The sequence below is a fragment of the Electrona antarctica genome, assembly GCF_951216825.1.
Source record: "Electrona antarctica genome assembly, chromosome: 3".
Taxonomy (NCBI): Eukaryota; Metazoa; Chordata; class Actinopteri; order Myctophiformes; family Myctophidae; genus Electrona; species Electrona antarctica.
Window position 1 is genome coordinate 56,352,696 of NC_136808.1, and position 15,076 is coordinate 56,367,771.

The following is a 15,076-nucleotide window of genomic DNA, read 5'->3' on the forward strand; positions in this document are numbered from 1 at the left end:
CAGTGTTGCCAGAGTTTGTGAGAGAAATAAGCGACCAGGTCTATGAAAACCAAACGAAGCGAGCGAGCACTAAATACACGCTGCTATTTTAAAATAGCAGATCTACAAGCTCACAACGTTGTGAGCTTGTAGATCTACTATAAAAAAATATTTTAGTACATTTGAAAAATGAACACAAATCTTGTATCTGGGGGTTCCTGGCATAACATGTTTTCAGATGGTGGTCCGCAGACAATATATATATTCATTTGGGGGTTCCTTGACTTGAAAATGTAACCCTGGTTTTAAGCACCCGATGTAGTGGGTGTGTGGGTGTACCAAACAACAACAACATTAGGCAACAACGCCTCCCAAAACAGCAACTAAAAATATTTATAAGCAAACAAGCCCAAAGTCGCTTATAATAAGCGGCCATGGCAACACTGTCTGGATAGCGTTTAGAACAGAGCGGTTTAGAAGAGCATTGCCGCCGCCAAACGGACTGGAGTTTATGGAATATGAGTTGATGCCTTGTCTTTCTTCAGTTGACTCTTGACGCAGATAACTAGTAAAAATACATATAAAAAACAAACAAATAAAAACAAGAAATAGATGCTATTAACTTAAGCCATGCTATTAAAACCACCTCGTCCCCCTGAGCCTGAGCTGGCGAAGGTCTCTGTCTAAAATCGGACGTAGAAAGAAATCACGCTCTGGCGAAGAAGTCCGTCTACTAATATCCGTATCCGGTTTGTTTGTATTGCAGCAGCATAACATTTAGCAGAGATTGCTCTACTGATGCTGAGTTGGAATAAAAATAGAGATGATGTACCAATTTAAAGTGTTCAAAAGGGTTATTGGATAAACCGGATTCATATTAAAGATTACACTTTTTTTTGTCGGAGCAACCACACCTCTGCGAAAAACTGCGAAGTGAACTGAACTAATGCTTTAGTTAGTTCTTCTTCTAGCCACATATATATGTTAGTTTAGTTCCACACTAAGGTCAAAGCCAGGTTACTACTATGCCTAACGTGCGCAAGTGCATCTTCCATGGCTGTCAGAGCAGTCCCGTCGCTGGCCAGGCTGGCCTGTTCAAATTCCCAAAGAACGAAGAGTTGAGGAAGAGGTAAATAAAGTCTGATCGAGAGCATGAATGATGAATTGAACAAGGTGGACCCTCTTGTAAACAAGTATAGTGCTTTTAATTGGGTCGTCCACTCACAGTTAACAGTTTTTGTATTGAGTTGTGCTTGAAATGTACTGTAATTCTGCAAACTGTTAATAAATACTTCAATCAATCAATCAGCCCTGCCCCCCCTCCCTTTCTCCCCATACTGTAGGCTACATGTACAGTATGTACTTTCTTGATTTCCTGTTTTGTTTTTTGTTTTTTAATATAGCCTAAGTGTATATTTGCATGTCTCAGTAAATATTTTGATGAATTGAAAATGGTCGACCCTGTTGTAAACAAGTGTAATGCTTAATCATATTCGTGGTATTGTCCACAGTAACAGTTTTTGTATTGACTTGTGCTTTCGTTTGAAATGTACCCATTCTTCTACATACTGTGAAATCACATTTTTGAGTGGTGCAAACCACTCCAATAACCAGCTTTGTCTGTATCTATGTGTCTATGTATGTGTGTACCTGTACGTGGGGCCACGTACAGGTGAGCATGGTTGCTATGGTTAGTGTGTGACGTAGTGTGTGTGAACAGTTGCACCACTCAGTTCACACGGGTGTGATTTTTAATCAATCAGGTGGATTGACTTTGTGAAACGCCACCACGTCCAGGACCAGCAGGGTGGTGCTAGTAAAAAAGGACCAGGAGCAGCAGAGCTGAAGATCAGCACAAACACCCGCCTCTGCAATGAACACTTCACGCCGGATAGCTTTGACAACTACCACCGCAGACAGATGGGATACACGGATAAGCCGCTAATGCTGGCGAAAGATGCTGCGCCCACCATCTTCCTCCCTGCCAGCCACCGTCCATCATCTGGTACTACTGGTACCAGTACCACCGTCAGCAGAGCAACGTGCCCGTCACCAAAGACTGTAGGCTTGATTGAATACTTTAACACACTGGTTTTCAACCATTTTCATAGCAAGGCCCATTATTTATTCGATGTTTGAGCCACGGACCACCACCATTTCATGAGATTTAGCCTCTCAGACCCAAAAACGAAAGAATATTTTGTTATCGTTGAATATGATCTTTTCCCCAATTCCATGCTGTATTGATGTGATACCATTAGGAGAGATAACAGGCAAACGTTCAAAATAACAATTATTCTACATCTTGTAAATTAAGTAAGGCAGACGTTTAACAACCCGTGAAGGTGGTTGCACACCGATGGAGAAACGCAGCTAAAAATCCGAATTCGCATCCGATTGGCGCCCAGTGTGTGGAGACCTTTAAGGTCCATTTGGTTTCCTTTTACGCTCTCAAGAGTTAAAGATCTATAAGGGTCCATTTGGTTAACAACTCTCCATCATTTAGCTGGGGACCACCTGGAACCCCCTCAAGGACCACTGGTTGAAAACCACTGCTTTAAACAAAAGCACAGAAGAGTACAGTAAAAATGCAAATTATACAATGCTAAAATGATTGAACCCAATAAAGCACTACTATGGCTTGCTTCCATTGGCGTCCTGAGTATTCAATTCATAGAAACATTTATTGACAGGCAAATATACAATAGACTACCATGCATAAACAAACTACTAATCAAAAAGAAAAATATGTAGGTTACAGTAAACAGTTGAAGGGAGGGGGGGGGGGGGGGGCATTTGTGGTGATGGGCTTGGATTTCTTTAAAGGGGCCAGTTCCAAATTGGAGCCACCTGTAAGTGCCTTTCTCGCCATGATGAAGTAGGGCGTTAATTTATAGAAAAACAGTTACTTGAAACATGGAGATACAAGGTTTTTTTCCCCCAACAGGACAATATCGTTTTGTACTGTATTATAATTTTGTACTGTTTCATCCTTACTTTTCCGTCTTTGCCTGTTCGTTCTAGGCCAGTCCACAGTATGAATGGGCTGTCCATACAAAGCACGATAACTGCAGTAACTGTAACTATGAGAGAATCCACGCAGATGTCGTTATAATTAACGTGTGGAGTCTGTGATCCACTTGACGTAGAAATATTTTTAAAAAGATTTATAGTAGTTATTTATTATAGTTGTCGAGCTTGGTGTGGAATGCCCTAAAAGTAAACTGTAAAATGAACACGACACAGGAGCAACAACAGCAAACAATGCATGTTGTTTTAATGAGGTAAATTGCTTATGTCAACTGAGACACACAGACAGAGAGATTCCTTCTACTAGCACATAATTAGAGTTGTAATTGTATTATCCCGGGACCCCACAATGGAAAAGGGAGGGAAGTTGGAAGTTATTGGAAAGCTTGTAAGTTTTACAAGGGTATTATTGGTCAGGAGGTACAAACAAATGTATATATTATAATGTATTTTATGCATAATCAGTACGTTTGACTCTTTAGTAAAGTCATTTCAACTGTTGTGTTTTCTCAAAGTGGCCCCCTCCAACCACAAGAGAGACGGTGTGCGGAAGTGACAACACGAACAAAGTCACCAGAGAAGTTGGATGTCAAACGGAACTCGTAGGCTTTGTTGTGCGGAAGAGGACTGTGGACGCACTCCTAAAGCAACAACAACTGTCTAAAATAATACAACAAAGCAACAGAGAGAATACAGGTTTGTGTAGAGATCAAGCTTAGTCGGTCTGCAGACATGGAATGTGTTGTAAATTGTTCATTCATATTCATAAGCATTACATTGCTTTATATTCCCATAGTACGCATTGCCAGTGGTTTTCAACCTTAGTTTTTCATATCAAGGCCCATTATTTATTCCGAATTTGAGCCACGGACCACCATTTGATGAGATTTGTCCTCTCAGATCCAGAACTAAAGAATATTTTGTTGTCATTGGATAAGATTTTGTCTACAAGTACATGCTTTTGGCAAATCTAAGATCTTCATATAAGGGTTAATTTGGTTACCAACTCTCCATAATTTAACTGGAGACAACCTGGAACCCCCTCAAGGACCACTGGTGGTCCCCAGACCGCTGGTTGAGAACCACTGCTATAGAGTGTTTCTTCAGAAACGGGGGTCTCACACCCCAAAGAATTGGAACTGGAACAGCTTCGGTTGAAGCTGATAAATGGGTGGTGCTCTCAACTGATTGGATGAAATTGGTGTGTCCGACCTGAAAATGTATTTTCATACAGGAGAGACTAGAACCAATCCATTAGTCATTGAACACAGACGGTATATGTTACACAGTTTACAAAAGCATGTTCAGATTCTTCTCTAAAATACATATTCATCGTCAGTTAACCACTTAGACCCTTTACAAAAACATTCACAAATAGCTGATATACAAGCACATGACACGTCATGCATTATGCTCATAATGACATGGCATAAAATACCGTATGGATGCCAGGGTGAAAGTGGTTCATTAGTATGCCTGTTTGACAGGTGTCATTCATAGTAGTGGCCAATTGCAGAGTCGCAGTAAATATAATATTCCAAATGTATATGTTCCAGGGTTTCAAGCTACGTTAGCCAGTTCTTCATCTACACTTGAGCCAAAAGAGGTACCATCTGATGGCCCACCAACAAAGCGACCTCACTTGGAGTGTCCCTCTTCTGAGGACTCTGAAATCAGCTCCCACTTTGCATTTCCCGTTGACTCCACCTGCCTCCCCAGCGCGTCTGAAATGAATGACACCACCACTCAACAGTAAGTGAATTTGTTTGTTACTGTATAGATCTGAGTTTGATAATAATATAACTTTGTTATAGATTATTTATTATAATGGGAAACTCTATTCCTTAACATTTGATTTTCTGCATTTATTTTATGCTCATGCAAAGATTCTATGCCATGTCATTTCGCTATGAATGTGTGAAATTAGAAATGATACACTACAATTATTGTGTTTGTTGCCTGTGGTTTTCTTTGTCAACAGAGCACCAACCAAGACACCGCAGGACATGGCAAAGTACTTGGTGTACGAGGATTGCCTGCTTGACCTTTTTAACGTCTGCCCCAAATGCTGGAGAGTCTGCAAGGTGCATACGTTTGTAAACGGAACATTCCTTTCTGTGACCCAGGTGTGCCTCCACCAGAGTTGCTTATACATCAGAAAATGGAATAGTCAACCACTTTTGGGCAGCACTCCAGCGGGGAATCTACACTTGTCCGCCGCTGTCTACTACACGGGCTCTTCTTTCGTCCAGACTAACAAGGTTAGTAAAAAACAATGACATCCTCTCTCTGGTAAAACCGTACGCTACAGTACTCACATCCTCTCTCTGGTAAAACCGTACGCTACAGTACTCACATTTTGGTTTCTATGGCCAGGGCACCCACAGTGCCACAGTGGGATCGTGGATGTAGTACATTGTTATACTATGATTAAACTAATTCATTACAAAGCACGTCAAATTACAAATAGTTTAAAAAACTGCTTCATTATATCATAAAGAAATCAAAATCAAATCAAAAAAATAATCGATAAAATAATAGTTGCAGCCCTACCATGTTGAACACTGTTGCAGTGCATTCTATACTGCTAGAGTGGGGAGTGGTACATTAGGTTATTATTCGCGATGCACGATATAATCCATTTTGACCTGAGATCAGATTCTAAAAATGTCTTCTACATCCTGACAGTTTTCTGAAAAAGCTATGTTTCTATGTCAGTCGTTCTTCGATCTTTCAAAAATAGCAGACCTACAAGCTCGTAGCGCGCCACTCGGTGGCGCGCTATGAGCTTGTAGATCTGCTATTTTTCAATAGCTAAAGCATAACAGAATGTTAACATCAAAAGGGGTTCCCGCCCAAAATGGGATAATCGGTAGCATAATCGGAATCGCCCGGATCGGATCGGTCTCAAAACAATCCCGATAATTTAAATAATCGATTTTCAGCAGCAAAGAAAATTAAATTTAAAATTCATCAATGAGTTCAATATAAATCAAAAGTGTCTAGTAACTCTAGTCTAGAACAAAAGCCAAATCAAATATGATGATTGATGTTTCAAAGATAAGTAAAATAAACAACTACATTTTTCTACATTTAATTTGTGTACTCATCTCATTCAGTAGTAGTCAGACACTTGGAAAAGAGTATCTGTAGGCTATTTATTTATTGATTGACTGAATACTTTATTAACAGGCTTTGGGCCAAGCCCCTAAGGCTTGTTTCCATTGTGGTCCTCTGTATAATATCGGAATCGGTCAGAATCGGTATCGGCAGATATGACCCTGCAAATAATCGGAGATCGGAATATCAGTCATAATTTCATAATCGTGCACCCCCTAGTTATTATTCATGATTTTGTATTACAGGTGCTCAATGCAATGCACGTGAGAACCATCAACGGAACGGCACATCAACATCACGTGCACAACTACATCCTGCCTTCTGTGCTGCATAAATGGCGATCACAGCAGAACGACCTGCTTGAGGGACTGAAACAGAGGAAGGCGGTATCTCTTGGTGGTCATATGAGAGATGACAGTCCACACCATGGCACAATGTACGGCTCATACTCCTTGATGGATCTCAACACAAACAAAATAGTTCATATGCAGCTGGTACAGGTAAATAAACAGGTAGAAAACAAACTAGACTAAATGTGCTAATTCAGAGCGCAGACCCTCAAGGAGGCAGATCTGGTGTTATTAATCTCTTTATATGCGTGTGTCTCTTTATGATACACAGAGCAATGAGGGCGAAAACGGTGTCTGTATGGAAAAGGAAGGGCTAATCCGGAGTCTGGAATTTCTTGAAAGATCTGGTGTCAAAGTGGCTTCCCTGGTGACGGACAGACACACCCAGGTTCAAAACTTTCTCCAGGAACAGAAACCAGACATTGACCACTATTATGATGTGTGGCATTTATGTAAAGGTAGGTTATCTTGGGAAATGTAGCACAGCCAATCTTGTGTAACGTAACAACAATAATAATAATAATTTCCGAAATAGCGTCAAGCTCATAACACATTTCATCGCAACTTATCACAATATTAGAATTTTGTATTTTTCTTGTATTTTGTTTTCTCTCTTTTTTCCTAGAATGAAAAGTACAAATAGTTACGCCAGGTTCAAAGTGATTAACACTCACTGTATAAAAATGTCTAATAACAGTTTCAAACTGTTCTCAGAACTCACCAAGAAAGTGGATGCCATCTCTACGGAGGAGGACTGCCATAAGGTCAACTTGTGGAAGAAGAGTATCAGAAATCACCTCTACTGGTCAGCAACCAGTTCATCCCGTGGAGAGGAAATAGTGGCCAAGTGGACATCTCTTCTCAAACACATCCAGAATGTGCACGTCCATGAAAATCCACTCTTCCCCACGTGCCTCCACCCACCTTCCACTGACAACAACAAGTGGCTGAAGCCTGGTACGCCTCCTATTCAATAGCAGTTTTGTAATTTATAGACAGACAGATCATTTTAAAAACGCTGGAAATATAAATGACGAGTCGACCAATCTCTGCGTGCCTGTGTGTGCGTATCTTTCCTTCATGCATCTCGAGAACCACATATCACTCTGTAAAGTTATCAACCGATAATCACCAGTATGTTACATATCACTATAGTTATCAACCGATAATCACCAGTAGGTTACATATCACTCGGTAAAGTTATCAACCGATAATCACCAGTACGTTACATATCACTATAGTTATCAACCGATAATCACCAGTACGTTACATATCACTCGGTAAAGTTATCAACCGATAATCACCAGTACGTTACATATCACTATAGTTATCAACCGATAATCACCAGTACGTTACATATCACTATAGTTATCAACCGATAATCACCAGTAGGTTACATATCACTATAGTTATCAACCGATAATCACCAGTACGTTACATATCACTATAGTTATCAACCGATAATCACCAGTACGTTACATATCACTATAGTTATCAACCGATAATCACCAGTAGGTTACATATCACTATAGTTATCAACCGATAATCACCAGTACGTTACATATCACTATAGTTATCAACCGATAATCACCAGTATGTTACATATCACTATAGTTATCAACCGATAATCACCAGTAGGTTACATATCACTATAGTTATCAACCGATAATCACCAGTATGTTACATATCACTATAGTTATCAACCGATAATCACCAGTAGGTTACATATCACTATAGTTATCAACCGATAATCACCAGTAGGTTACATATCACTATAGTTATCAACCGATAATCACCAGTACGTTACATATCACTATAGTTATCAACCGATAATCACCAGTATGTTACATATCACTATAGTTATCAACCGATAATCACCAGTAGGTTACATATCACTATAGTTATCAACCGATAATCACCAGTAGGTTACATATCACTATAGTTATCAACCGATAATCACCAGTAGGTTACATATCACTATAGTTATCAACCGATAATCACCAGTAGGTTACATATCACTATATTTATCAACCGATAATCACCAGTATGTTACATATCACTATAGTTATCAACCGATAATCACCAGTAGGTTACATATCACTATAGTTATCAACCGATAATCACCAGTAGGTTACATATCACTACCGATAATCACCAGTAGGTTACATATCACTGGAATGCAATCGAGCCAGCAGGCTCGCCTGGAGCCTACTGCATGTACTGCCGCGGAAGTGAAAACATCGTGAAACGGACTTGCATAGCCGGTTAAGACTGATATGAGGTTAGGGGACTTACGTGGCCGGTTAAGACTGAGGTTAGGGTTAGTAAGGGGTTAGAGTTAGGGTTAGTAATAGTCGGACAACGCGACCAATGCCACACCGGACGTCTCAGCGTTTCCTAATCACAGCCAGTCGGCTCCAGGCGAGCCTGCTGGCTCGATTGCATTCGAGTGATAAGTATCCTACTGGTGATTATCGGTTGATTTTCATACGAATCCGTTGACAGGAGGCGAGGGAGTGCGGTGTGAAGTCGGTTAGATCTGTGGTTGTTTATGTCTTTGTTGTTATTCTCTCTTCTCCCCCTAGCAACAAAGGCCATCTGCAAGCTGGAGAGGGTACTAATGAACAAGCGTGTTCTTAGTGACGTGAAGAAGCTGAGACCTGTGTATCAATCATCTACCTTGGAAGGGTTCCACAAAGTGATTCAGCGATTGGCACCAAAGAACGTGATCTATTCATACTTAGGGATGCTTTGCAGGTAAATTGTATAGCAATAATGTTGTCAATGTTATGTAGAGCTCCAGAGTGCTGTAGTTTATATTGTGCAAGTGAAAACCTAATGCACTTAACCACTTGAGACCTATATTTTTAAAAAAAATGCCAGAAATAGCTACAAGCTCACAACGCATTGCGATTGTGAGCTTGTAGATCTGCTGTTTTTGAAAAGATTTTAACAGTTGCCCAAAATTAAGTTCAAATATTTTATTTGAGAATACTGTACCTATTGGTGTATTCTTGGTGTATTTTCCAGGCACTGTTACCAATCAAAGTAAAAGTTTTGCATCTAGCTATTTACCGTAGCTAACTAGAGTAATCTCCTTCTCGTTTCAGGCTTTACCTGGCCGCATTGCATTTCAACGAACATTCTGCGCGTAGCCAGGCGAGGACTGTTTATACAGCAGAGCAGCAGTTGAACATAGAGATTCCCATGGCCAAGAGAGGGGATTATGTTGTGTCTAATATGGATAATAAGACCAACAGCACTAATGGTTAGTATATCTCCCATACTACCATATATTATGCATGACTAGGTGTTGGCACAACCAGAGCGATGAGACGTAGGACTACATTACTTTGGTAACCGTTCACCCATTTTGACCTGAGATCAGATTCTAAAAATGTCTTCTACATCCTGACAGTTTTCTGAAAAAGCTATGTTTCTATGTCCGTCGTTCTTCGATTTTTCAAAAATAGCAGACCTACAAGCTCGTAGCGCGCCACTCGGTGGCGCGCTACGAGCTTGTAGATCTGCTATTTTTCAATAGCCAAAGCATAACATAATGCTAACACCAAAAGGGGTTCCCGCCCAAAATGGGTTAAAGTCAACGCAGTTGATACCATACAAATGTAACTATGCAATGTCATGTGCTCTCTCCTGTATTGTAGAGTATGTCACTGAACTTACAGACCTCCTCTTTAACGAGGTCATCCATGCCCCTTCTACCTTTGTGGCTGAGATGAAAGCAGTGGCTGTTCCTGGATTCCGGTGTTCAGGGTTGGCAGTGACCAACCATCAGGACCAAGAGAAGGATTCCGGTGTTCAGGGTTGGCAGTGACCAACCGTCAGGACCAAGAGAAGGCAAAGATGCCGTCTCGTGTTAAACTCGGTGGTGGACAGTAACGTAAAGTACATTTACTTGAGTTCTGGACATATTTACTCAAGTATTTGTGACTAAATTTGACTGAGGGACTGCCATTGATTTTTTTTTGAATTTTCGTTTTGTCATGTCATATGAAAGCAGGGAATCATAGCTTCAAATTGACATATTGGTTGTTCAGTTTGACCCACCAGTTTTGGAGATATGGCTTATAGAGTAATGTCTTGCAGAGAAACAGCGAGTTGAGAAAACAGGCTTGAAAGGTTCACTTCTGTGGTCTCTAACATTACACCTAGCTACATGTTTAAGCATTTATTTCATATTTACATGTCGATTTCAGCTCAGACACTTATTTCAGACATGCTCTAGTATGTGAAGAGTCTGCCTGTGCTATAAACTCATTGTTGAAAAAAAAAAAAAAGGTTTTTCTCCTCTGGTGAAAAGCTGGAATTTGCGCGATGACAGTCTCTCAGTCAAATCTGGTCACAGTTGTGTTGCTGGATACTGGATACATATGACTTTCACTCCACAACATTTCAAAGTAGGGCTTTAATTTACGGGGAAAAACATGGAAATACAAGGTTTCTGCCTGACGGCAACGATCTGGACACGGGTGAGCTTGTGAAATACAAGGTTGCTGCCTGACGGCAACGATCTGGACACGGGTGAGCTTGTGAAATACAAGGTTGCTGCCTGACGGCAACGATCTGGACACGGGTGAGCTTGTGAAATACAAGGTTGCTGCCTGACGGCAACGATCTGGACACGGGTGAGCTTGTGAAATACAAGGTTGCTGCCTGACGGCAACGATCTGGACACGGGTGAGCTTGTGAAATACAAGGTTTCTGCCTGACGGCAACGATCTGGACACGGGTGAGCTTGTGAGTGACACACCAAAGTAAACCAGACGCCCCCCCTGGAGGGGCAGGCGGTGGTGGTGCTGGTGGACCTACTATCTTGGCACCACTCAAAACTCTCAACATAAGAGCATCGTTAGGAGTAGATGCTGCAGCATTGGATGAAATGAAATGAAATGAAATCTATATTTACCCAGGGTATCTGGGCTAAGCTCAAGAACTTGTTTCCAGCCAGGCCCTGCTCATAGAACACATTTCATCGTAGTGGTTGATGCCTTGTTCAAGGGCATTTCATCGGTGGTAATTTTAACGTGTCGGACGGCTGATTCGAACTGGGAACCTTCCGGTATCTAGACCGCGCCGCTATCCGTTCGGCCACCGCTGCCACGATCCTGTCTCCACCTCCTGAAGCATTCATTGATTGTCTTGGCCGATTGCGTTCGCACGGGCAAACGCAGTGACGCAGTCTACCATCCATTGTCAAAGCCAGCGAAAGACGCAACGATGCATGTAGCTGCTCCAAATAATACTCCCATTGGTCTTTGCGTCTTTCACAGACATTTTCTTTCTTTTCGCTTCACGGAGATGCCATCTCCTGTGACATCACATTCACAGTCAACCGCAGCAGGTGGTCAGCTCCAAGGATATCATTATTACAGTGTATGAGCCATGAATGTGGTTATTACAATCTTTATGTTTCAATTCAATTCTTATTGTTATTAGCTTAATGTTATTAATGCACAGTCACGTGCTGGTGATGGTGGATAATCAGGTCACGGGCATGCACGCCGTTTCATCTTAAGGAGCACTTGTTCAACATAACAGAGAGAGGGTGTGTCGAATTGTGTCGGTTTTTTGTTGACCGCTTTATTGTTTTGATCACTGTCTGTGATTATGTTGCATTATAGTTTTGAGTACCCTTTAACTAAGTTGATTACTTTTATTGTCTTTATTTTTCATTTAATAAACGTAACGAACAGGTTATTTGTATCTCCGCTAATCTTTTTGTTATCTTGTTAAAACAATAGGACAACAGACGCATCTTATATTGGACTCATTTGGTTTTTAGTAGTGGAAAACATTATGTTTTCGGTGCAATTTCCCATACGGTATATAGTAATAGTTAATGCTACAGTGTGAGGAACATTAAAACAATAATCTTACACTGTACAATGTAGTATGTAGTATACTATGTACCCATACACAATTAAGAAACGTTGAACCTTGAGTTCTTTGGAGGGGAAGGCTACTGCGCCCGCTCATCTGAAAGTGGTCCTTGCAGTTGTCATAGGGCAGGTAAGAATTTGACCCTGAATTTGATGGTTAACCTACGTGTGTGTGGTGTAATACAGCATCATGTCTGCATTCTCCGCCAAAGCCACAACCTACTATATAAATTGGGATGCCAGAAAAAAGAAAAAGGTAGCTGGCAAGGGCTTTACTCAAATAAAAATGTAAGCTAATGACTGACCTTTTTTCATTCAGCTAGAGTTACAGCTAACATTACTGTTTAAATGATATAAACATAAAATTGATAAATGGCTGTAATTTTCTGTTGATTTGATTGCATTTCTATGCTGACGTTGTTATGCATTTCTATAGGTAAGGTTGTGTGAATCGTAGTGGTTCTAAAAGTCATTAGGTGGTTTCAGATTAGTTAGGTAATACTGTAGGTTCTGTAAATGAAATACAGCGATGCAGATCATAAATAAAATTAGCTTGTTGTACTTTTGAATACTTAAGTTTGAACACTTAAGTATTTTTAAAAGCAATGACTAGTACTTTAAATTAAGTAAATAAATGTATGGGCAACTTTCACTTGTACTTAAAGGGAACACTTTCCTGGCGCCTTTATGTGTGTAATATCTGTAGTTTTAGATATTTTAGATTTTAGCACTGAGCTCACTTCCTTCCTGGACCCAAAATGCTTTGTTTGGTGCACTGCTCCTCCTTGTGGATAGGGGGAGGCACAACATGTAGTCCAGGAAGCAAGTGAGCCCAGTTTCCATGACATCATGGACACTGCTAAAATATAAAATATCTAAAACCACATATTAAACATATAAAGACCCCGGGAACGTGTTCTAAATCTTCTAAACATCATTAACATATTTTTTTACAAAAAGGGTTAAGTGTCCCTTTAATAATATCTGACCAGGAATACATTATCTATACTTTTAAGTAATTTGTCAACCACGGCCTGATTGTCCCTAATACTATTCTGGATTAGGATAAAATAGGCCATAGGAGGGACAACTATTACTTCTTCTCCAGTAAGGAACGGAAATTTTGGAGTTGGTGTATACTGGTGGACAACCTGCCGAAACCGTTGAGTAAGGCACCGAGCTCTTGTCTAGTGAGCTGGAAGCCTTGAGAAGGGCTGTGTTCTGGAAGGCTCTCGATCTCCTTCTCAGAGAACAGGATCTTCAGAGCCGTGCCTAGACCCTGAGTCTGCAGCTTTCCCCAAAGACGGCACCTACTACAGCCAACGCAATCCATGATCCTGGAGATGTTCTTGAAATGAAGACGGAACTCCTCCTTTAACACTTTGGCTTCGGTCTGGTTGCCCGCAAACATGGACCTCTCATCAAAGTGCATTGGGAAAGCTTTGGTTGCATTCAAAAGCTGTAGCAGCAGTTCCTTGGTGGCGCCGTCTTCAGTGGCATTTCCGGTGTACAGATTGACAAAGGCCCGTTCAAAGTAGGGCGCCACCTTGGACAGAGCCCTCAGCTCGATCAGGTACAGGATGTAGAGATTCTTCAGGCGCCGCATTCCTTCTTGGCCTTCCGTCTCGTCCGGGTCAAAACGTCGACGAAACTCCTCGACGTTCGGGCCCCACCTTTGTTCACCCCAAATGTCGTCTAACAGATACTCGGCACTGAGGTGGATGCTGATGCTGCTGTGGAGGCCGGAGATCAGCCTGTAAAAAACCCTCTTCTCTAAACACACGCCTTCCAGCCAGTTGTAGAAACCCTCCGCGTCATCACCGCCCCTGTTGCTGGGTGCCAGAGGGATCAGTGGTCGGTACACCGACCTGGGCTTGAAGCAGTTCTCCTCGTAGATGGTGTTCCACACCCTCCAGGCGGAGGGGCCTTTGTATCCGGTGTAACGCTCAGGGTTCAACAGAAGGTCCACATACTCGGCGTCCGGAGAGGTCTCGTCGTCCAGCTCACAGAAGTTGTCCTGGGCGTCGTCGTGTCGTGCCCAGTCCACAAACGCCTCTTTACTCTGGCTACTCAGAGTGCTGTTGATGGCTCCCAGCTCGTTTGTCTGGTCACAATCTGTCATGTCTGACGTGCGTGATAATTTCATTCCATCTGGGATTTGACTCGGTGGGCAAGGCTCTACGTTGCAGTCCTTGATGAAACACTGTCCATCGTCCGGCCAGAAGGGACACGGTCGTTGCAGGTTGACCTTGTAGTATCTGAAGTAGTCTCTCTCCAGGAGTGTCTTGATTTGAGGGTAGATCTGGAAGTTGTTGACGGCGTCGATGCTCTCGATGTCGCAGAAACAGTCGTCGAGGACCCCCGTCAGGTGACAGAAACAGCTTTGATTCCTCTGACTGCTGCTGGAAGATGAATGTCCTGTGTTGCCGTTGTGTCTTTGGTGGTGTTGAAACCAGACCAAAAGCCACAGTAGAAAGAGAATGCCGAGCATCTGTAAAGTCAATTTGATTCTCCACATCATCATTGATAAGCTGTGATATACTGTTATAGGCCCTATACAAAATACTGTTCTAAGCTAGGTTGGCTAACCCCCTCTCTGCAACGATCAAGTCAGCTTCTGAGGCATTTCAGAAAGTTGGAATTAGTCAATCCAAACAAAATGATGTCTTCACGGCATTGTCGCTCCTTTCAACATCT

General features: G+C 41.7%; 2 protein-coding genes across 3 annotated transcripts; one reads left to right on the forward strand and one right to left on the reverse strand.

The window, feature by feature from the left end:
* Window positions 1–754: 754 nt before the first annotated feature.
* LOC306920932 (uncharacterized protein) lies at window positions 755–12,180 on the forward strand. 2 transcript variants are annotated; one of them, XR_013789712.1, is made up of 12 exons: window positions 755–1,108; window positions 1,743–2,040; window positions 3,525–3,705; window positions 4,566–4,761; window positions 4,991–5,270; window positions 6,375–6,629; window positions 6,751–6,937; window positions 7,194–7,436; window positions 9,065–9,236; window positions 9,590–9,747; window positions 10,145–10,937; window positions 11,198–12,180. XR_013789712.1 is itself a non-coding variant. In XM_079497923.1 (11 exons), the coding sequence occupies exons 1-11, from the start codon at window positions 1,005–1,007 to the stop codon at window positions 10,312–10,314; spliced, it is 2,244 nt and encodes a 747-aa protein (XP_079354049.1). In that variant the 5' UTR covers window positions 755–1,004; the 3' UTR covers window positions 10,315–11,063. The 2 variants fall into 2 exon arrangements, 1 of the variants encoding a protein (XP_079354049.1); XM_079497923.1 differs by lacking the exon at window positions 11,198–12,180 and having other exon boundaries at window positions 10,145–11,063.
* Window positions 12,181–13,472: 1,292 nt separating this feature from the next.
* Window positions 13,473–14,870, reverse strand: LOC306920589 (ERO1-like protein beta; the record flags this gene model as incomplete). The annotated part of the gene is made up of 1 exon (XM_079497401.1): window positions 13,473–14,870. One exon carries the CDS (start codon window positions 14,868–14,870, stop codon window positions 13,473–13,475), a length of 1,398 nt encoding a protein of 465 aa, XP_079353527.1.
* Between the last annotated feature and the right edge of the window lie 206 nt (window positions 14,871–15,076).